This window comes from Formica exsecta, unplaced genomic scaffold (genome assembly GCF_003651465.1).
Source record: "Formica exsecta isolate Colony F162 unplaced genomic scaffold, ASM365146v1 scaffold120, whole genome shotgun sequence".
NCBI lineage: Eukaryota > Metazoa > Arthropoda > Insecta > Hymenoptera > Formicidae > Formica > Formica exsecta.
Genome location: NW_021848537.1, coordinates 2428669 through 2449928, shown reverse-complemented (window position 1 = coordinate 2449928; position 21260 = coordinate 2428669). Strand labels below are relative to the sequence as shown.

Here is a 21260-nt window from a genome sequence, read left to right as displayed (position 1 = left end):
ATATATATATATCTCTCTCGTCGAGGGAAATCATCGACGACGTCGATGGAGGTGACTTCCGTGCGAGCGGGAGAACGTCGGCTTCTCTCTCCTTTGCGTATCCGCTTTTCGGACTAATAATTTCGCCGACAACTTCCGGCCTATGATTGCCTAGGAAACTGCTAATGCGCGCACGCCCTACATGCATCCCGATGCAATCGGCGAGAGGGGAGGTCTGGGCATCGAGTGTATCGACGAGAGTAAAGGACGAGGAAGGGGGTGGGTGGATCGGGCAAGGGCAAGGGCGCGGATATTCCTATATGAATACACTCTAATATAACGCGAAAACGTATATATCGAGATTGCCTCGTAATCTCGTAATCGCGTTCGACGGAACGGACGGCGGAAATTCTCCCCTCCCCCCTCCCCCCCTTCTTTCCCTTTCGGGACGTAACCGCGCGGAAATAGCTCGCAGATGCGACGACACGAATATGTAAACACACGTAATATCGCGAATCCTATCGAGGATCGCCTCGATAATCCTACAACGGGATTCGATCTGACAACGAGACGTGGACCCAGGGAAATGGGAAGAAGGGGGGAAACGGGGGAGGGGATCTCCCTTCGTTTCTCGGGGTATAACCGCATGGAAATGGCTCGCAAATATGAGGGCGCAATTATGTAAACACACGTAATATCGCGAATCGTATTCGAAATTGCCTCCATAATCCCATGATCGTTCCATGATTTGACTTGACGATGAAGCATGCACGCGCGCGCGGAGAGAAAAGTCCCCTTTTCGAGGAATAACTGCGTGGAAATAACGTGGAAGTAGGGGAAGGGAATGAGGGGATGGGGCGCGAAGGGAGTAGGCGCGCACCGAGATTGCTTCCGGTTTTGCATCGTCGCTAATCGACGAGCATCTTTGACGTTAGACAAATCGCGAAAATGCGGAAGAAATCAAATCGACGTTTTATCTCATTCGACTATCTTATTACGCGAGGAAAGCAGGAATTAATGTCAATTGGCGATATTTAAAGTGAGAAGCGACGAGTGTGTGCGCTTTCCCCTCTTTAAGATGTATAATTTTTGTACACTATGTGAAATCTATTTCCTCTCGAATCCCCTTATTAATAATAAGAATCGTAGATTGAAAGATGCGTGATTTGTTTGGGAAATACTGTATATTTAATGAAAAGAAAATTAATGGAAAAATTCAATTTAACATTTTATGATTTTATGAGACTTTTATATAAGTCTCGCGCTAATCATCTTTCCATAAAAACGTGGAAAAAACTTGGCGATCAAGATTTATAGCAAAAGAAAGAGTAGAAGCTAATATATATAAGCTTTTTTCCTTTTTACGCTAATATACTTTACCCTAATAATTAAATTTCTATCTTTAAAAAAATGAATAAATGAATAATAAATCGTTCTATCGCGTGATATTTATTCAGTATAAATATTTAAATATCACACGTTTATAAAGAATTTAAAAAATATGTAAATTTTTTAATAACTTGATAATTTTTTTCATGAAATATATTTGCAGTTTTTTTATATTTTATATTATAAAAAACATATAAAATAGAGAATTTATAATTAAAAAAATAGTTCGAAAAATGTATAATATTATTTTCTGGAATAATAATTTTAAAAATTTCATTTTTGCCTAACAACTCTCCTTAATAACTTCTTTGTAATTTGATAATGTTAACGCTTGGTATTCCTACCGATAATTGCCGCACCTCGGTGAAGTTCATTATGACAAGATGCTAATCGGTCCATTCGAAGTCCAGCGATCCAAGAGAGAACGGGATTTTGAAGTATATTATTTGCACTCTTGATTGAAGAGCAATTTTCGTAAACAAATCGATCTTTTTCGTATACCTTCCACGTCGCGAATCGTCCTATCGATTGTTTCGCGTCATGCGCCGCTCTCGGCGATACGATCGTTGAAATTTCAAAGACACAAATCGAAGTCGGATCGTCACGAGTTTCGTTTTCGACTTGGATGTCGCGCGTTAATCAGGCGCGATCGATTTTCGACAAGGGCGAGAAACAACGAATCCTCGCTCGTGCTGTCTCGACGCGGCACGTCCTTCCCTTCGACTTTCCCTCTCGTTCGTTTCGTCTTTTACTTTCTCCGCGAGTCGCCCCCGAAAATCCCGCCAGTCGAATGGAAATCGGGAAGATTTTTATCGCCACTCTCTTATCCTTTCGTAAATCCCGGTACGACGGAGCAAGTGAAAAGTCTCGAGTCTCTCGTTATTGCGTTTTCCCGCCCTCCGCGATTACTTGGAACGTCAAGCGAGGATCAACGAGAATCGACACTTTCTTTTCATCATTTTGAATCCCGCGATCTTGTGACGCTTTTCGCGATTTGACAGATCGTTCCACGGAATCTCGCGAATTTTCCGGTCACAAAGAAAGAGAGAGAGACGCACTTCTTATTACCCCGTACGTCGAAAAGACAGGGGAAAGCTCCTCGCGAATTATTTCTCAGAATCTCGCGAATGTTACGAGAGTCCTGCGAAAACTCTTGGATTCGCGAATGCGAGATAGAGAAAGAGAGAGAGAGAGAGAGAGAGAGAGAGAAGATGGTTTTAAGCGGCTCGATGTAACCCGGAGACACCCTTGCACGTCTCGCTTTTAATCCCGTTCCCTCCCAACCCTTCCTCGATCGACGATCGATTCCGTTTAACGGGGAACGCTACTTCCGGGGGGCGCGAGAGTCTCTGTCGTTTCTCCCGTGGACGATTGGAAGTCTGGAAATTCCCCCCGTGTTTTCCGGAAGTCGTAGGGAAGCGAAAGATAACGCGTGAGCGGGGGTGACGTCGCGCGATCGCAGCCGTCACAGCACGACTGGCCGAACGGGCCGGAACGAGCGGGCCACCACCCCCTTCTCGAGCCGCCGCCACCCTCTCTCTTATCCCGTCTCTCGCCGACAGTGCCGTACGTATAATTCTCCCCCCTTTATGCAATCTTTTTTTCTTTTTTTTTTTGCCGCCCTTAATTTTCCGAGTCCGCAAACCCCGCGGCGAAGCGAACGCGGAACGCTCTCCCTCGAGTGAAATTTTCCGGAGCAAAAGGCACGTGTCGACCTCTCGAGCCGCCCTTTTTCCACTCGTTCCCTTTCCTCGAGTCGTCATCCGCCTAGGGACAAGAGCCGAGGTGAAGAGCGTTTCTCGGCGTCGCGTCGTAGACGACGTCGTTAAGATTTTTCCTTTTGCCTCCTTTTGCAGTCTTTCTCTCTCTCTCTCTTCCTTGAAGCGAAGGGTGGTAAACTTACTTGAAACACATACTGAATGCGTTACCCGACTCTGAGCTCGAAACGCGAACGTGAGAATTTCTCTGGTCTTTGTTGATAACACGCTCGTCGGAGGGAAAATTGAATTTTGACATGACGGTGTCAAGTATCATCACGCGCGCGGCTACGGTCGATTAAAGAGTATGGTATTGTGTCCCAAAAGAGATAGATATTCACGAGAGAAAAAGAAGCAGACACAATCTCGTTGCTTAGAAAGCTAGAGAGAGCGAAGAAAAGAGACAAAATCAAATTTACAAATCAAATCAATCATCGCTCTCTTCTTACGAAAGATATACAAAATAGCTGTATTATGTGCTTTGATATCGTATAAATGAATCTTTAATTTTACATTACATCCATTATGCTTGAGTTTTTTAAATTTTATGCAAATAATTCAACAATGTACAAATATATAAGTTATACAAAATCTTTTGAAAGCAACAGAATTTATTGTCATTGCGCTGATATATGTCTTATGTTAGCCAATTTTAAATTGATTTCTTTTCAACGAATATGTCGGGACTCCCTGTAGTTTTTTTTTTTTAAATTATATAACGATTAAAATTATAAGTTTTTTCTGACGAATTAAACTCACTTTAAGAAAGAAATAATTGGATTAAGTGTAAATAAAATTTTCTGATTTTCGAGAATTAAAAGCTCAAAACAATTTTTTTAATTTTCGAAAAATCTACAAGTTTCTAGAATAACGAAAATTGATAAATCAAGTAACTTATGGATTTTTAAGAAATCTCGAATTTAGTCGTATCTTCTCAGAGTCTTCGTATATAAAGATATTATACTTTTGGAATTTTTATATTCTTTTATGTAAATAGCCGAAACTTGAAATTTCGACCCGCGATCTCATATCTCTCTCCGTCGTCGGATCATTGCGTGCTGCAAATAGAAACGTCATGCTGCACAAAGTCCAGCAATAGGGATAAGTCATTTTATTGATCCGGGCTTAATATCGCGCTCGTAGGCTACCTGCTCGCTCTGCTTGCTGAGTTTTCTCTTTTCACGGTGGAAATATATATGTATAGGCATACGTGTTACGTATATATGTATACGTATGGCATATATCGATGGTATCGTACGCGCGCAAATACGTAAAACAGATAATGAAAATGTCAATATAGCAATGGGACGCGCGATCTACGCGATGCGTCTTCCACGCACGCGACTTTTCGCATATTTTGAAATTCCCTGCTAAATATTTGGATGCATGAGACGTTATGTGTAAATTCATATCTTTCATTTCGCGTTATCGAGTGGAAGACTCGATTATGAATCGCGTTATATAAAATATCCAGAGCGTCTCATGACTTTAAAATTTATTCGACGGATTTTTGAACGCGTATTTAGAGTCGATTTTTCATTTCTTATTGTAAGTCCTGTCGATTCCGCGTTACAAATTGTTGTAATTAAATCTCGAATTAAAATCCTTTTAAATCCTACGAAAGCTTTCTTGATAGAATCTCCTTAACAAATCGGGAATCTTGACTTTTTAATTACTTATTACGGATCTCTACTTTCTAATATTGTATGTCTTTATAATTAAACTATTAATTAAAATTCTTTCAAAATTTTTATTTTATTGACAGATTCTTTCAACTCGATGTAAATTTTTTATTATTTTTATAAATTTTTAGTTTTAACGAATATATATCTTTTTTAATCGAACTTTGAATTAAAATTTCATTAAACAATTAATGTTTTGATGAATTGATAGCTTTTCTAATACATTTAATAAATTTTAAATCAATTCTTCATTCTTTATTATAAGTTTTCGTTAAAATGTTATATTGACAAATTTTTCACACACATAAAATTTATATTCGATTTTCCACTATTATTGTGATTTTCCAATTCATTGTATATCGTACGTGAAAAGTTCTAAAATTTATAGCACGTGAAAAATTTCAGAATCTGCTTATTAGTTTATATTTTTTCAAAAATTATATGTTTTCAGAGACATTAGGTATTTCGATTCAACTTAAATCCTGCCAGATAGATTCAATTGAGACAATTTCGAACAAGTTTATACATTTCTACTGAAAATCAGAGATCGTATCTTTTTGGGAATATTATCCGTATTAGAGTATTTAATGTGTCGAGATTTCGAGGCTATTGCGAGGAGCCTCTGTTACGAAATGCGAATCGGGGCTCGCGAGGGATTATACGTAGGAAGATTGACGGTAGGAAATGGAACGCCGTGGCAAATACGACAATGGACACATAGAAATAGAGAAAGAGAGAGAGAGAGAAAGAGAGAGAGTGCTCTGGCATGAAAAGCTCTCTTCGCTCGGGGCACGAAGCTATTTCACTTAATATGGATGCGAAGAAAATGCATATCGCGAAGCTCTGTTACGCAAATCTCTTCATCATATCCAGATTTTCCTATTTTATTACGAAATCCCGGAGAGAGAGAGAGAGAGAGAGAGAGAGAGAAAGAGAGGAGAGAGGAGAGAGAAGAAAGAGAATGAATAGGTTCCTATTCTTAGGCGACGTACAATCGTGTAACTTATCGTGTTACATGTTCCTTACCGATACGTCACGTACAAATATAATACTTTTAGCCGCAACCGGAATTAGGTCGCGAGAAAATATCGACGGCGCGCGCCGTAATTAGGATAAGCGTTGCAACGTGGGATATCAAGAAAGAAGAATGACTTTTTCTCGCGTATCGTGTGTGTGTGTTAGTTCTCAGATGAATTTTAATTTTAGACAATCGTACTTTTTGTATTCCCCGAAATAAGTATATTCGCTATCACACAGGTTCACGCAATAGATTTGCACAATCAAAGACAAACAATCATTATCGCGTGACTTAAAAACTGCGATGATTATTATTATTATCCTCGGATGAAACATTGATTTGTACTCGAGCGCGATTCGCGTAATCGATGATGATTCAATTTCGTTTCCTCGCGTATCTGTTTCCTGTTAAGATTATGATTTCCATCAAGCGTCATTAATTCTATTAAGAGCTTTCGATACTAAGAATATCGATAAAGAAAATTCATAAAAATTTATTATACAAGTTTTTAAAGGAATAATTTTACTCGCATTGCTTTTTATACAAGAGAGAAGAGAAGGACCTATTTTTTATATTCTAATATCGATTATTTTTATACTTTATTATTAACGCTCTGTAAATTATATTTTATTATAAATTTACTATATTAAATGTTTTACTTGAAATCCGTTTAACTGTTACAGCAATATGTTTTCATGTCTGAAACACGCGATACGTGCCGAGCATCGATATTGCCCTTTCTGGGATTTAATCGAGATCGGAAAATTCCGATTTGTCGCGAAAACAGTCATCGATTCAACGAAAATAAAAATGCGCCCGTTAATTAAGCCGTCGACCTACATCGCGATATCGTTCTTAATCTGTACCGTAAAATTGATCAATATTAGGCGTTGATTATTAATCGCTCTTCTCGCCGTGTATAATTATTGCGAATGTCGTCGTCGTTTATTCCGCGAAATAAAATCCATTATAAACGTTTGTATCGATTAATTCTAAACTGCCAAAACGCAATTCTCTTTTATATCCAATTAATCGCGAGATTATTCTTCACATATACTTTACCTTAAATAAAGAGAATCACAAACAGACGAAGAAATTTACATTTTAGAGAAATTTTTATTTTGAAGCTAAAACTGGCATTTATTCTAACTTCGAATTAGCTATGAGAAGTTACATCACGATATCTCAATCGTGCTCCTTTGTTTCGGGATCATTGATCCTCGCGCACGTGGAGTTGAATCGTGAGCGTCTAACAGTAGATTTTTATACTTCCGATACATCTGATTATCTTTTTAGAACGAGATGGAATTGAATAGAGAGAGATGCGAGAACGTGGGTCGAATAAATGGGACGATCTTGTTATTGATTTTCGTTTCTATAAAAGCGAGTAGGAGATATCGCACGATCGCACGACATTGGTTTCTTCGAACGAGTTTTTCTCCAACGAATTTCTTTTCCCTAAGAGAGAAAGGTTGCAAATAGCAACATACCAGGTACCTTGACTCATTTTCTCAAATTTGCCTTGAGATGCCAATAAGTCGTCCATGCGTGTGTTGACCGATAAGATAACGTCGAAGTCGCATCCTCATTGTATGTCTCGCTCTGATAAGAAAAAAATAATAATTTAGATAGGAACAAATGTAGGCAAACAGAATCGCATGATTGCGTCGCGAGAATTTATTTCAAACGTAAATACGGAACGTCGCAAAAAAAATGCGGTTCCGATATATATATTGAGATATTAAAAATATTGATTATTTCATATATTCTAAAACATGTTGATATTTTTCTTTTAATTATATTATTGCGTGCAAAGTGAGATACGAGACATTATATCAAAAATAATATCTCAGTTTTCCGGAGTGTACATAATCACATATCATAGGTTTTTATAGTATATATAAATTATCACATTATATTTCTACACTTATATAATACATATATTTAAGGAATAATGTGTTTAGAAAGAGAGAAAGAAAGGGAGGAAGAGAGAGAGAATATTTTGTGCAGAAATTATTATTTTATAGAATATATAAATGTGATTATTTGCCATAAAATTCTCTCTCCCTCCCCCCCTCTCTCCCCCTCTCTCTCTCTCTCTTTCTATTATCATTCTAATATTCAAAATAATATTTCAAGCTATTTCAAGTGTCCTCATCGCAGATCATTATTTACATGTAGAATAAATAAAAAGACCAACATCATGTATTGTGATAACAAATAAACTCAATTAAACTTTTTGCGTCTCTCAAAGTAAGAGTAGCTCGTTTTAAAACTGCGTTTAAAACGAAGAGAGTACCTTTGATCGACTAGTTTCGATGCATCGCATTCGTTGTCGACGATTATCAACCGCGATCCGCCATGGTGGGGACTCTTTGAATTCGACGCGACGCGACGACGGAGACGACGATGTTCCTCTCGCCGGGTTCCTCCAGGTTCCTCGAAACGATGAAGAATCGATCGTTTCTCGTAATCTTCGACACGTCGCACTCATCGCTTCCGCCCGTAATTTCTCAAGATCGCGTTCGAAACCACTCGGGATACGCGTCGCGCGCGACCGTTGCACCGCGCGTCATACAACCGATGCGCATGCGCGACCAGCTGCACCGCGCGCCATACAACGACGCGCATGCGCGCGCCCCTTGACGTCGCCGTTTGACCTAGATGGGACACTTTCGAGTCAAACTCTGCACCCTAGCTAACTTGTTGCCGATTGGCTGAGATTCTTTTGACCGAGAATGGCGGAACCAATCGGAAGTTTTGGCGTCTAAATACGTCGAGGATCGGGGTGTCAAGTGTCAGACCGGTCAGACATTGCTGTTGCTGGCGTCTCGTAAAATCGTAGAATCAATCGGCGGCGCGCGCGACAGGTCGGTCAGTCGGGAAGATGTAATATATCGCTCGCCCTTTCTCGCTTCTGTCTTTTTGCCGACGAGATACCGCGGAGCATCGTCCGCGCGACTCCTCCGTTCGAGAAACACATATATATCCTCAAACATGAACGGACAGGTGCATTCGTCGCGGGAGAGGTTAGGTAAGTAAGCGTCACGCTGTTTACTCTATCTTGGAAGTCAGCTTTTAACTGATCTGAACATTTTAGCCGCGATATTTCTGCATTTTTTTTCAGCTTCCTGTCCTTCCTTTCCTTTGACAGTCTCGATTGTTGTATATTTATTTCACTCTGGATGCAAAAGTTTAACGCGACGCAAAGGGCGTGCTATGTGCTTGTATAGGTATTATATCTTCTGCAAAGTTAGATAATAAACGTTACGAGGATGATCGTGCGATAAGACAGAATCTTGTCTTATGTGAAAATTTGGATCGTCCTTGGTGGTGTTGCTTTTCAAGACACATTTGTTTAAATGTTTATATAACATTTATCATACGATTACTTTGCAAAATTTATTACGTTTGTGTCAAGCAATAGAATTAATGGGAACAAACAGACAAATTCTTTTTTTAAAAAAAGAGATAAATTTACCTGTTAACGTTAGCTATTTTTATCATTGTTTTGTGTGTTTGGACATTTAATCCATATAAAGTGCTATCGTAAGCTAAATAATCCGCTGACACCTATACTCTAGTTACAGTTACCTATACAGTTACATGCTAAACACTTTACAAACAAGATAAAAGTGCAAGGAAGGCAAAACTCTTAATTTATTTACTTTGATGATTTATGTGTTATAACAGTCGGCAGATACTAATTGCAGAGCCATTTGTAGTCTGGATTATTTGAACATGAGCCAGGTGTTAACAGAATAGTATAAATAACAACTTTAATAAAATGATACACAGGAAAAATGATATAGATGAGAAACAAAAGAATTAGAGAGTAATTTATATAATTAATATGTAAAATAGAGATAGAGATAAACTTAAAGTTAAGGGAAATTAAAAAATAATTAATAGAGAAAAATATAATATATAAAAGATATAACACAGTAAATAAAATAATAATATATAGTAAAGTATTATTGATCAAATTATAATGTTACTATCAAAGATCTCTGGTCTACGAAAACGAGTCAAAATGCGTTCTTTTATTGTATTATGTCTTTATCTTAACAAAATACATTAAAGATGTCAGACACAGAATAATATCTAAATATCGGATGCTGTGCCTTAGGTGGTTTCGGTCCCGGCAGTTTTGGACTATTTTCCGGGATGATCCCAGATCGTGTACCGGCTATACAAATTCCTATCTCGGATCGTGGTTTTGGATCATCCGAGATGCCATTGGACGACGCTATGGCCGCTACGGAGGTCGACAGCAGAGTCAAGACTAAATTGCTCTCCATGTGGAACAATGTTAAATATGGTTTGTATGCTCGATTAGACAATTGACAATATTTTATATTTCAAACTTTTCTGTGTCATAAAACATAAAGAGAGATAGACTAGATTATATAATATTAATTTAATATCAATTCTCATAACACACATAAAAGTTCTAATATAAAAATTGTCTTTTTGTAATAAAGGCTGGACAGTGAAGATAAAGACAAACTTCTCTAAAGAATCTCCAGTATGGTTGCTGGGTCAATGTTACCTGAAAAAATCGGAGGATCCCTTGGAGAGGGCGTCGGAAGCTCTGGAGCCGGTTGGAACAGGGAGTCAGGTTTCCTTGGCGATGGACGCCACCAACTTCGAGAATACGATAGAGGAATTTAAGAGAGATTTTGTATCACGCATCTGGTTAACATATAGACGAGAATTTCAGACACTGAACGGCTCCACCTTCACCACAGACTGCGGCTGGGGCTGCATGCTGCGCAGCGGGCAAATGATGCTAGCGCAAGCGTTGGTCTGCCATTTTCTCGGACGGGGTAATTATTCTTACTTTTTAAGTTTATTTCGTCAAACCGGTGCAAAAAATTTCTCTTGGTTATCTTTTAAATTTTGCCTATAATCATGTTATCAGTTTATTTTCTGTTGTAAATAGGGAAAAACGAAATAAAAGTCTATCAAAATTAACGATAGCTTTTTTTATATAATTTAAAAAGGATAAATTAAAGTAAAAACCAATTAAATTATATTATTATAAATAAAAATTATAAGTTTTCAATTTTGTAATTTTCGATAGTTTTCGATTTTATTCAATGAGTACAACAAATTGCTTGCATAAATCTGACTGCTATTGTGTTATGTATGGCTGAATAAGTATTTTTTTCTGCTTCCAGAGTGGAGATGGCGATCGGAACAACCGATGGACACTCTTCAAGAGATGCTGGATGACCGTAATCATCGAATGATTATTAAGTGGTTTGGCGATCAATCAGAATCTCCGTTCTCCATACATAGACTCGTACTGCTGGGTGCTGCCGCGGGAAAACGTGCGGGCGACTGGTACGGTCCCTCCTCGGTCGCGCATCTTTTGAGTCAGGCTGTGGAATGCGCAAGCAAGCAACCCGATAGTAAACTCGACCAATTGGCAGTATACGTTGCACAGGATTGTGCAGGTTAGAACCAATAAATACTGTATGTAAAATGTAACAAAAATGTATCATTCTTTTTGCAAAACATCAATTTTGTTCAAAATTTTGCATTTTGCCAAATTTGATAGAAAATTCTGTACTGAATTAACGATTAAATTAAACATTTTCTAGTATATTTGCAAGACGTTGAGAGTGTTTGTCGCACTCCCGATGGTAAATGGAAGGCGCTGGTGCTGTTGGTGCCTCTGCGACTCGGCGCCGACAAACTGAACACCGTCTACGCGCCCTGTCTGACATCGTTACTAACATTGGATACGTGTATCGGCGTAATCGGCGGTCGACCGCGACACTCGCTCTATTTCATTGGCTATCAGGATGATAAATTGATTCATCTGGATCCGCATTATTGTCAGGTGATTTTTCAATCTTTTAAATTAAAATATATACAAATATTATTTTATAATATTTAGATACTTAAACATACAATTTTTTCCGCTAAAGTTGATTATCTTTAAAACTTTTTTCTTCATTATACTTAACGGTTCATTTTTCTTTATTTTATCTCATTCAGTTTACGCTTCATATATATCGTATATTTATCACATTGAATCATTCTGTAATTATATTATTTACGTTTCTCTCTTTACATTCTATTAATTGCTCGGCAAAAATTTTATCATAGAATATATTGGATATTGTATTACTCGCTTGCTCATTCGTTAATTTATTTATACAGGAGACTGTAGATGTGTGGAAAAATGATTTTCCGTTGACAAGCTTCCACTGCACATCGCCGAGGAAGATGTTGCTCTCGAAGATGGACCCTAGTTGTTGCGTAGGCTTTTACTTTCCCAATAGGGAATCGCTCACCGATTTTATGGAGACGATTCGACGAGTAAGTGTACATATTTTTAACCTTAATATAATTCTCCAAGCGCAATTTAATTGCGGATAAGATAAGATCGATATCTCTTCTTGACTTATGAATCATTGTATTTTAGAGATAGAAAATAAGTCAAATCGAACCGATTATAAGAGTAAGATAAATAGAAAGATAAGATAAAATCTATATTTAATTTTATGTATAAGAAAAGAAAGAAAGAGAAGTCTCAAGATTAACATATTACAGTTCGTGATACCGAATCAGAAGACGAACTATCCAATGTTTCTGTTCTGCGAGGGAAGCGGCAAAGATCTCCAGCATGGTATCGAGGTCGTCGAAGGTCTCTTGCCGTCAACGAGTCCGTTCGTCAATCACGAGACACCGGAGGACGAGCTGTATGAGTCTGAAGAGTTCGAGTTACTGCAATAAGATAAAAAAAGGGAGGAAAAAAGAACAAACAAGTGATATTCAAATGAATATCGAGCATACTCTCGCGAAAATATCTTTACTCATAAGCGTCCAACATTTTTTCGCGGCAGTATTCTTTATATATTCGTTCCTCTGTAGCAAATGTAAAAAAACGTCGAAACAAACGTGAGTCGAATATTATATCGGAAAGATAAAATCGGAGTGCATGCGGAGAGCATCTCCATGATCTCAATGCGTGTTTGAGGATAAGATTCGAGTTTCACGCAATGACCAGTTATTGTTACTTACAAGGTAAGAAGTAAAGAAAGAGCAAGATATTATTCCCGACGATGTTCTAGTACAACTTAATCGATTAAACTGACCGTATATTTTTTCGATCATCTAATATGTATATATTATGCGCAATGAGAATGCACAATTTTTCTCATCTGATTATACACGATCTCGAAATACGTTGATCGTTTTATTATTCATTAATTAATAAGTAATATTAACTTGATATAACTTAATATCATAATAATTCAGTAACAATCATATTTATTTATTTCGCATGTGTATACAAAGCGGAAACGTTCATAAATATTGAAACAATTTTGCGAAGACGCGCATTTCATTGAATTTAAATCAAGAGAATATATGTTTGTAACAAGTTTTTGCTAAATTCTCTCTAAAATATATGAAACGAAAGTCCGCGCGGATATAAGAGAACGCGACAGTTCTCACAAGTCTGATTTACTTAAAGAAAAACATAATAAAGCATTAATTTATTTATTTATTTATTTTTTTACGACTGAAGTCCTGAGTAATTTCTGCCTTGAAAAAGGAATAACGAAGGATTCGTTAGGAACGTGAGCATGGCATATACAGGGTGAAGCAGCTAATAGTGTACGCCTAAATATCCGTTTAAGAAAGATCTGACATCTGTATCTATTTATACATATATCTATAAATAAAAGAATCGATATTTAAAAATATGTATGTACCTAACGATATGTTAATGAAATTTTCGAAATTTCAAACACTTTTACTCTTCTTAAATGAATTTTTTCTCTATTATTATATAGTCCTATCTTTAAATTGTACTTTATCTTTAAAAATATTTTCGACAATACGACAAGAATGTCTAAAGTAGAAGAAAGTAGAATATATAATAGGATATAGAAAATTAATTACTTAATTTTTCGCATTTCGAGATTATTCAAGGGTTAAGAAGCAAAAGAAAGAAGTATATAATAACAGTATAGAAGCAGATAATACTCAAGTGTGATGACAAATAAAAAAAAAATCTATAATTCTAAACATATATAATAAATCTCTATATAAAAATAGAAAAGTAAGAATAAAAAAGAAGACTAGTTAAAAAATCATTTAGATGTATTCTATTGGAGAGATATGCCTCACCCTGTATACATATATATATTTACATATATATATGGGAATATTGTACTTATATTGTTAAAGCTGTACACGCGTAATATTGAACGTTGTTATATATCTCTCTTACATCGATAACGCTATATACGTTGGAAATAAAGTGAGAAATGTGTGGCGATTACATGGCGATTAATCCTAGAATCACTACTTTGTACTATACCTTGAACTTTGGCCAAGCAAGTTAACTCGCAAATACATACTATATTCATAAAAAAAGATAATCGCAAAAAGATAACCGACGCATAGCTCGCGTTTATTTCAATACTCAACTTTGTTTCAGCTCACTTTGCAAAAGTCTAACTAAAAATTAATACGACACGGTAAACATATACAGGGTGTCCCGAAAGTATTCCATTAAATATCGCGAAAAGTTTTTCTAAACCACTCGTAAAAATTATGTCTCGATAATTTCTTGCTAACTGTAAGGGAAAAAATTCCTTTATTAAAGGAACATTTAGTACTTCTGGGACACTTTGTATATTCGTTACTGCTTTTATATATATATATAATTGGCTAATAGTATATGTAATTCTCGCGCGCTAGGTACAGTTGTTACAATATGACTATCGTTGCCGTTCAACATATTGAATTATTATAAGATCTCGTTGGATTATCTCGGTGTTGCGCGTCGAAAACATCTATTATTGTCGATACGATATCGCGTATATGCAAGTAATGTGATTCATGCGTGTGTGCGTTTGTTGTATGTGTGAATGAGAAAGCAAATTGCGCGCAACGTTATAGTACGCGTTCTCTCTGTGTTATTGCAGGACAAGAGTGCTTATTATTTGAGATCGTGTGCGCGGTTCGCGAATTGGATAGAGATCCCAGATAGGTTTAAATAGATCTGTTTATCTCAATCTTTTAATATGTAAGAATGTAGAAATATTCTTAGATATAATTTTCGGACTCTATCTAATCTTGTTTTTTTCTACATCTGTGTACGTGTGGATCTAATTTTCAAATATGTAAAAATTATATATAGATTGAAAAAGATATAGCCCCACAAACAGATCTAAACACAGATCTAAGTAGACCTATTTAAGGATCAGAGAGAAAGAGGGAGGATCTATTCGAGATGATCATCCGCGTACATTTAAATATATTTATCTAAAAAAAATTGATCTAAAATTCAAAAGTTTTGTGCTATACATTTTCTAATTTCCGGCCACATTTCATCAGTAGTGTTACCGTGAAAGTCCTTCAATATTCCAATCTCACGATAAAACCGCACGACCGGCTCAGTCTTCGTCGCGTAGTCTTGCAGCCTCCTCTGCACGACTTCCGGTTTGTCGTCCTCTCTCTGACTCAACGGCTCGCCCGTTACGTCATCCTTGCCCTGCGAAAAGATTTTAGCGTATTGAACGTCAAACCAATTATCCATTGTTTATGTTATAAATTAATAGAGGTCTACTATTTTATAGCATAATAGAAGACTCTATTGTTTCATATCATGTCAAAACGTTATACAAGTCTTATTATGTTATAATCGCAATTATGTAATAGTATAATATTAGGTCGCTTATATAGTTTTGCACTGTTTTATACTCTTTCTGCGTGCTTAAAGTATAAGGGGCGATAATATTTATTGCGTGATTACCGGCACTCGTGGATCGTTGAAGCCGATATTGTAGACCCTACCGCTAGGTAAATGCACCCATCTACTCTTGACGCGGTCCAGTATGACGAAGGTCGGCACCACGAGATTTATCACGAGATTGATCGGCTGCAGCTTCTGCAATCGCTCCGCCTGCGTCAGCGTCCTCGGGAATCCTGCGCCGATGCCAAGATATTTGTATCCACGTTTAAAACTCAGCCAGCACACAAACTTAAAACGACCTTGACTGCGATAGTCAAGATGCGGCAGCGTCATTTCCTTCACTCACCGTCCAGCAACCAATTCTGATCCGCCACCGATTGGATCTCCTCGCCGATGAGGGATATCATCGTGTTATCCGGTACGAAGCTACCGCTGTCCATGTACTTCTTTACCTCCCTGCCTAGATCTGTAAATAGATGAATACAACGCATATATGCATTAAAAAAAAATCTATTTAATTATAAAATCACGGAAAAATGTTCCGTTTTATCGAAAATGTCGATTCGATTGTATTTTTAAAATTATAACAATGATAAAATTATAACAAAAATGAGATAAGAATGCGAGAAAAGGAAGAAATGAAGAATTCTGATTTTATCGAGATTATAATGACTCAAGTATATATTATTTCGCAAGTATTGACGTCACGTACTGGTGCCGGTGGACACGTGGAGACGCAATCTATCGCCGCTGGAGATGTGCGTGACGCCGAATTGCTGGACGATCCTCGTGGACATGGTGCCCTTGCCGGATGCCGGCGCGCCGAGTATCACGGCCCTGAGGACCGCGGCGGCGCGACACGTGGTGATCGCCACCATGAGAAATTCGATTTACAACGGCTGACTTGCTCCGATGATCGACCGAAGAGTGCGGCGGGAATGTTGCGAGAATCCGCATGGTCTGGACCCTACTCTTCCTGCCTCTTCCTTTCCCCTCTCTTCCCCGCTACTACTGCTACCGCGCGGGCTTTGACAAGGCAAGGTAATAATCAGCTGACGGAGATGTGACGTGATGCGTCATGACGTAACCGTCGCCGTCGTTTCGTAATCGTCATCGCGCAGGCCCATCATCGGAAATGATGATGAACGAGATGCATCTTCTTCCCGCATATGTACGCATAGGACTTGAATCAATTAATGATATAGATTTATTTATTATTCTAATACATTATTATTAATTTATTAATTATTCCGAAAAAACAATGGCATTCATTCTAAGGTTCAAAATTTGCGAAGAAAGTACAGTTTGATGGAATTTTCCAGATTGTTCGAAAATCTAAATAGCATAATGCACTGATAATTTTCCAATAATTATCTGAGAATCGATTAAACATGGCAAAAAATTGCCCATCATTTAACGTCACGTTTTGAAAGAATAGCCGCCAAAACAATGTGACGTCACGTACTATTGAGCGATTAGGTTGCGTTCAAAAATCTACGCGGAATACAGTCACATTTGATTGACCAATCACGACAGGAGAAGCAAAGCTTTCCGATTGGTCGATCAATGTTACTACACTCGATAGGTTTTCGAACGCAACCCTCGGTACGTCACGCATTTTCGAGTTGGCGGCAAGACGGCCATGTTGGTTTTTTAGAAATCGAGAAATTCTCTGTAGCTTTTTCTCGCATAAATATCGAGAAGCGAATCGCGAGATCTATCCTATTAAATTAATTAATTTTCAGTTTGCAGTTATGTCGGAGGATCCTCATCAAGAGATGCTCGATCAGATCAATAAAGCGCAGATGGAACTGAAAATCAGGCTCGAACAGGTGTCGAAGCTCAGGAGTGAGTATATATTCTCAAACCTTTCCTCAAAGATTTTAATTAACCGAGTTAAGCCGAACAAAAATTCAATTTCGTTTACGTTGCAGTTGATTGCGCGAGAATGCAACTGGAATTATTAAAGCTTTACAAGCCGCAATGTTTGGAGATACTGGAATCGTTGCGGATCGTTTCCGAGCCCGCGGGTCCCCCCGGCAATGATGATGATGACGAAGACGTCATCGGGTCGCGCATTGATAACGAGAAGGTATTTATGTTGAAATATATTTATTACATTTTGAATATAGGACTGACACATCGACCGTGTATCCGTAACGCCGTTTATAACGTAAACGCTTGATATAATAGACAGTAAATAGATATAGACTCATTGGAAGCTGCGTCGAGTATCTCTCTCGTTTCTCTCTCTCTCTCTCTCCCTCTCTCTCCCCATCCCTCGCACATTTTCCATCCTTCTCTTTCATCTCGGCGCGTATATTAGAGCGTGCGAAAACTTATTATATAAATAAATGGACGCTAATCTTATCCTCGCTGAAATTTTTCGACGCGAGTATTTTTTTTTTATTTTTTATTTTTATTTTTATTACACATATATACGGAAGTTAGAGGAAATAGACGCGCTCGCGGCGACATGTTTTTTTATTTTTTCGTTTTCTTGCTCTTTAGATACTTAACGTTGATTTACATATATGCTTGTATTTCCATTCGATTTCACGCCCGATTTCATTTGCGAGGCGCTCGTCCAGAAATGTCGTTTGAACATATATACGCAAAATGTTCGGTGTCGTCGTGATTGTGATCTGTGTTGCGGGTCTCGTTACATTATTGTCCCTATAATTCATTAATCTCGTTGTTTAATTCAGCGGAAGAGAAAGGAGGTCGTGGTTTGAAAAACCGTTCGCGCGAATGGCACACCTCGCAAATAGATAAAACGCCTTTTTTGTCTCTCGTTAATTAAATATATTACCTACTTATTTCCAAATTCAAAACTCTTCAATTTTCGAAATTTCAAACACTTTTACTCTTCTTAAATGAATTTTTTCTCTATTATTATATAGTCCTATCTTTAAATTGTACTTTATCTTTAAAAATATTTTCGACAATACGACAAGAATGTCTAAAGTAGAAGAAAGTAGAATATATAATAGGATATAGAAAATTAATTACTTAATTTTTCGCATTTCGAGATTATTCAAGGGTTAAGAAGCAAAAGAAAGAAGTATATAATAACAGTATAGAAGCAGATAATACTCAAGTATGAAGGAGCGTCGTGTGTAAAAGGAGCTGGATCGAGTCGAGTCGTATTTGTTCGAAATCTGAATTCGCGGTCTCGAATCGAAAGAAAACGGATATTCAAATTATATTTTTCTTCCTCCGATTTTTCTTCCGACAAACGATATAATTCCCGCTAGTTATCCTGATCCAGTTTATTTCGATTCGAGAACAACCTTTCGTGTGCCAGCCCATTAACCCTCAGCGGATACCGCGGGATCTCTCAGAGACTCTACTAATTAAAAAAGAAACATTACAGCAAAAAAAGTCTGACGCATACATTCATATTACATACTGCACGCACACATACAAGATGATATGATCAAAATCAGTCCTTTATAAGACTCTTTTGAATAATTTTTTCTCTAAATGGAGGCTCATTAGAGATTACAGAAACTTATAATAAAATTCGCGATATCCGCTGAGGGTTAATTTCTCGATTTATCCTTTATTATGCGAACATCCTGTTACGGTGAGCCGCCGATTATCCGGACGAAACATTCTCAGGGTGAACGAAAAAAATAAACTTAAAAATCACAATTGTCAAACAATATAAATATGTATATATAACAACAACAGAGTCTTGATAAAAATCATGACGGATCTTCGTATTCAGATCTCGTTGAGATTAGGTTTCAGGGGGAAATGAATCGTTCGGATATCCGGACAATTGGCGGTCGGACCGTAATATCACCGGCGCAGAACCGGAGCCTTCACCCACGTGGTCTCGTTCTTATCGCTCGGACATGGTTTGCTGCAACGCGTCGAGGGCGCCCGTGTGGTGAGGACGGCGACTCGGTGCCTCGTACATCATCGGCGGCGCGCGGAAGTACCGGTATCGCGCGTGATAACGCCGTATGCAGGAATCCGCGCGACACTTGGCGGCCGCGGTCGCCGGCGGCTGCAGCTGTGACAGGAGCACCGCGGCGTTCGCGCACGATTGTCGCTCGGCGTAGCGGGTCTCGGACGTCGCCGCCGTCAACCGGCTCGATAATTGTCCTTCCCTGGAGTCCAACGCGTCGCATACCTTGCGGGTCTCCAGCGCGTAATTGACGGCGCAGGGTAGCAGCGTCGCCATTTCCTCGTCCTGCACCTAGTGCAACGATAATAAAGCGCTCGTTACAACAGGGAATATCTTTCTGTGTAAAATATTAGAAAAAAGTACCTGAATATTAGGGAGAGATTCTAAGAATATTTTGATGTAAAAAATATATATTTTTTATTATATTTTAAAAAAATATTTGAAGACAAGTTTGGAATTATGGATTTAAAGGATGCTTTTCACGTGTTTTATGAAATTTTAAGCTATTATAGATTGATTTATATATAATTTTCCAAAATTGTATTATTGTATTGATTGGATCACAAATCTGTGTAATGAAAAGATATAGATTGAATGGACGTACGCAAGCTTTACAGATCTGCAGCTTCACGCAGGGCACGTAAAGCATCCGAGATGTATCGCCGGCGAGATTGTCCACGTTTCGGCATCGCCATTCAATGGCTTCTAATTCCGGGCAGCTTTTAGGTTCCTCGATGACTATATAATCCACACAATTGTATATCATATAATCTATATATAGCTGTTGTTCAAACAGATTCATTAAATTATAGATAATAAAATTATAGGAGACAGAAATTTAAAAAGATTGGATAGGCTCGCAGAAAAAGTCTTTGTGAAAATTTTAATTTAACAAATCGTGATAAAACATGTGACGTTCTGTTATTTTGCTATTATTGTTAGAGTTAAATCTGGAGATTTTTCTGTATAATTTACATAATTTTTTGTATGATTCTCTAATCTTTTCTCGCATACTTACATTCGCCATCGTCTACATTATTATTGATAGCGCTCCGTTTATCATCCGTTTTACCACCGTTGCCGCTGTTACTGTTTGCGTTGCTATTCTCGCGGAAATTCGACGTCTGATTATTCTCCTTCTGCATCCTTTGCGCCTCTTTCTGAGCCAGGATGGTTTTTAGGAGCTCGTTCAGCACCTTGCGCATCTTCTGCATCGAGTAAGCCGCCGCCATTTGCGCCATTAATTTATCCTTCACCTAAACATTTTTATAAATTTTATTTCATTTTATTAATCATTATTTGTGTCAATATCTTTTTAAGATTCATATTTTTCTTGTACATTTTCCACTTAAATCGTAATTATAATGCAGAGAATAATAATTAAACCAATTCAATCTAATTTTAATTATACTTTCTAAAAGTGTTGATATTTAAATCGTGAAATAATTAATAATTTTGAGAATAGAGGTACTCTTTTGAGGTACTCTCTGAAAAAAATGTCACATTTTCTTATATATATTAAATTAAATTAATTTTATTTTTATAATCAAACCAATTACGTCGCGAAAATATAGAACAAAATTACCTTCTGCAGATCCGTCTCCTCCTCCTTTTTTGGAATATGCCAAAATTCCGAATCCATCTGCTCGAGATTTTCTTTTCGCTCGTTCTCGTCATTCTTTGGTTTTAAATTCTCAGCCATATTCTGTTAAGATTTACAAACGCCTTAATTATCATTTATTCCATAAGAAACCGCGCGATCTATGGTTTTTAATATAATTTAATATAAATT

General features: G+C 37.6%; 5 protein-coding genes across 14 annotated transcripts in view; 2 read left to right on the top strand and 3 right to left on the bottom strand.

The window, feature by feature from the left end:
* LOC115242086 (metabotropic glutamate receptor-like) overlaps window positions 1-8404 on the bottom strand; it is a 20197-nt gene extending 11793 nt beyond the window's left edge. For 2 of the 6 annotated variants that reach the window (XM_029818181.1, XM_029818144.1), the window contains exon 1: window positions 1713-3381. The gene's annotated coding sequence lies outside the window, so the exon portion shown is untranslated. Of the gene's footprint in view, window positions 1-1712; window positions 3384-7322; window positions 7428-8124 lie in introns of those variants that run through there. The other 4 variants (XM_029818168.1, XM_029818158.1, XM_029818176.1 and 1 more) reach the window with 4 other exon arrangements.
* Window positions 8405-8634: 230 nt separating this feature from the next.
* Window positions 8635-15129, top strand: LOC115241181 (cysteine protease ATG4D). Of its 3 annotated transcripts, none has more exons than XM_029816830.1 (7): window positions 8635-8859; window positions 9955-10146; window positions 10346-10654; window positions 11009-11287; window positions 11435-11676; window positions 12000-12158; window positions 12393-15129. In XM_029816830.1, exons 1-7 carry the CDS (start codon window positions 8823-8825, stop codon window positions 12573-12575), a joined length of 1401 nt encoding a protein of 466 aa, XP_029672690.1. In that variant the 5' UTR covers window positions 8635-8822; the 3' UTR covers window positions 12576-15129. The 3 variants fall into 3 exon arrangements, with proteins under 3 accessions (XP_029672690.1, XP_029672681.1, XP_029672700.1); XM_029816821.1 differs by having other exon boundaries at window positions 10310-10654; XM_029816840.1 differs by lacking the exon at window positions 8635-8859 and adding an exon at window positions 8937-9058 and having other exon boundaries at window positions 10310-10654.
* On the bottom strand, window positions 14944-16463 carry LOC115241212 (GTP:AMP phosphotransferase AK3, mitochondrial). The gene is made up of 4 exons (XM_029816870.1): window positions 16262-16463; window positions 15896-16015; window positions 15610-15782; window positions 14944-15348 (listed from the first exon to the last, which is right to left on the bottom strand). Exons 1-4 carry the CDS (start codon window positions 16425-16427, stop codon window positions 15142-15144), a joined length of 666 nt encoding a protein of 221 aa, XP_029672730.1. The 5' UTR covers window positions 16428-16463; the 3' UTR covers window positions 14944-15141.
* A 10-nt stretch (window positions 16464-16473) lies between these two features.
* The window catches only part of LOC115241223, a 28190-nt gene continuing 23403 nt past the window's right edge, over window positions 16474-21260 (top strand). The window contains exons 1-3 of one of the 3 annotated variants that reach the window (XM_029816897.1): window positions 16474-16590; window positions 17295-17397; window positions 17484-18202. In XM_029816897.1, coding sequence (XP_029672757.1) covers window positions 17304-17397; window positions 17484-17734 — 345 coding nt within the window. In that variant the 5' untranslated portion in view covers window positions 16474-16590; window positions 17295-17303 and the 3' untranslated portion in view covers window positions 17735-18202. The other 2 variants (XM_029816889.1, XM_029816881.1) reach the window with 2 other exon arrangements.
* Window positions 18844-21260, bottom strand: part of LOC115241177 — a 27337-nt gene continuing 24920 nt past the window's right edge. Inside the window, exons 7-10 of the mRNA XM_029816807.1 lie at window positions 21054-21173; window positions 20487-20724; window positions 20073-20206; window positions 18844-19759 (exon numbers count right to left, since the gene is read on the bottom strand). Coding sequence (XP_029672667.1) covers window positions 19400-19759; window positions 20073-20206; window positions 20487-20724; window positions 21054-21173 — 852 coding nt within the window. The 3' untranslated portion in view covers window positions 18844-19399. The remainder of the gene's footprint in view (window positions 19760-20072; window positions 20207-20486; window positions 20725-21053; window positions 21174-21260) is intronic.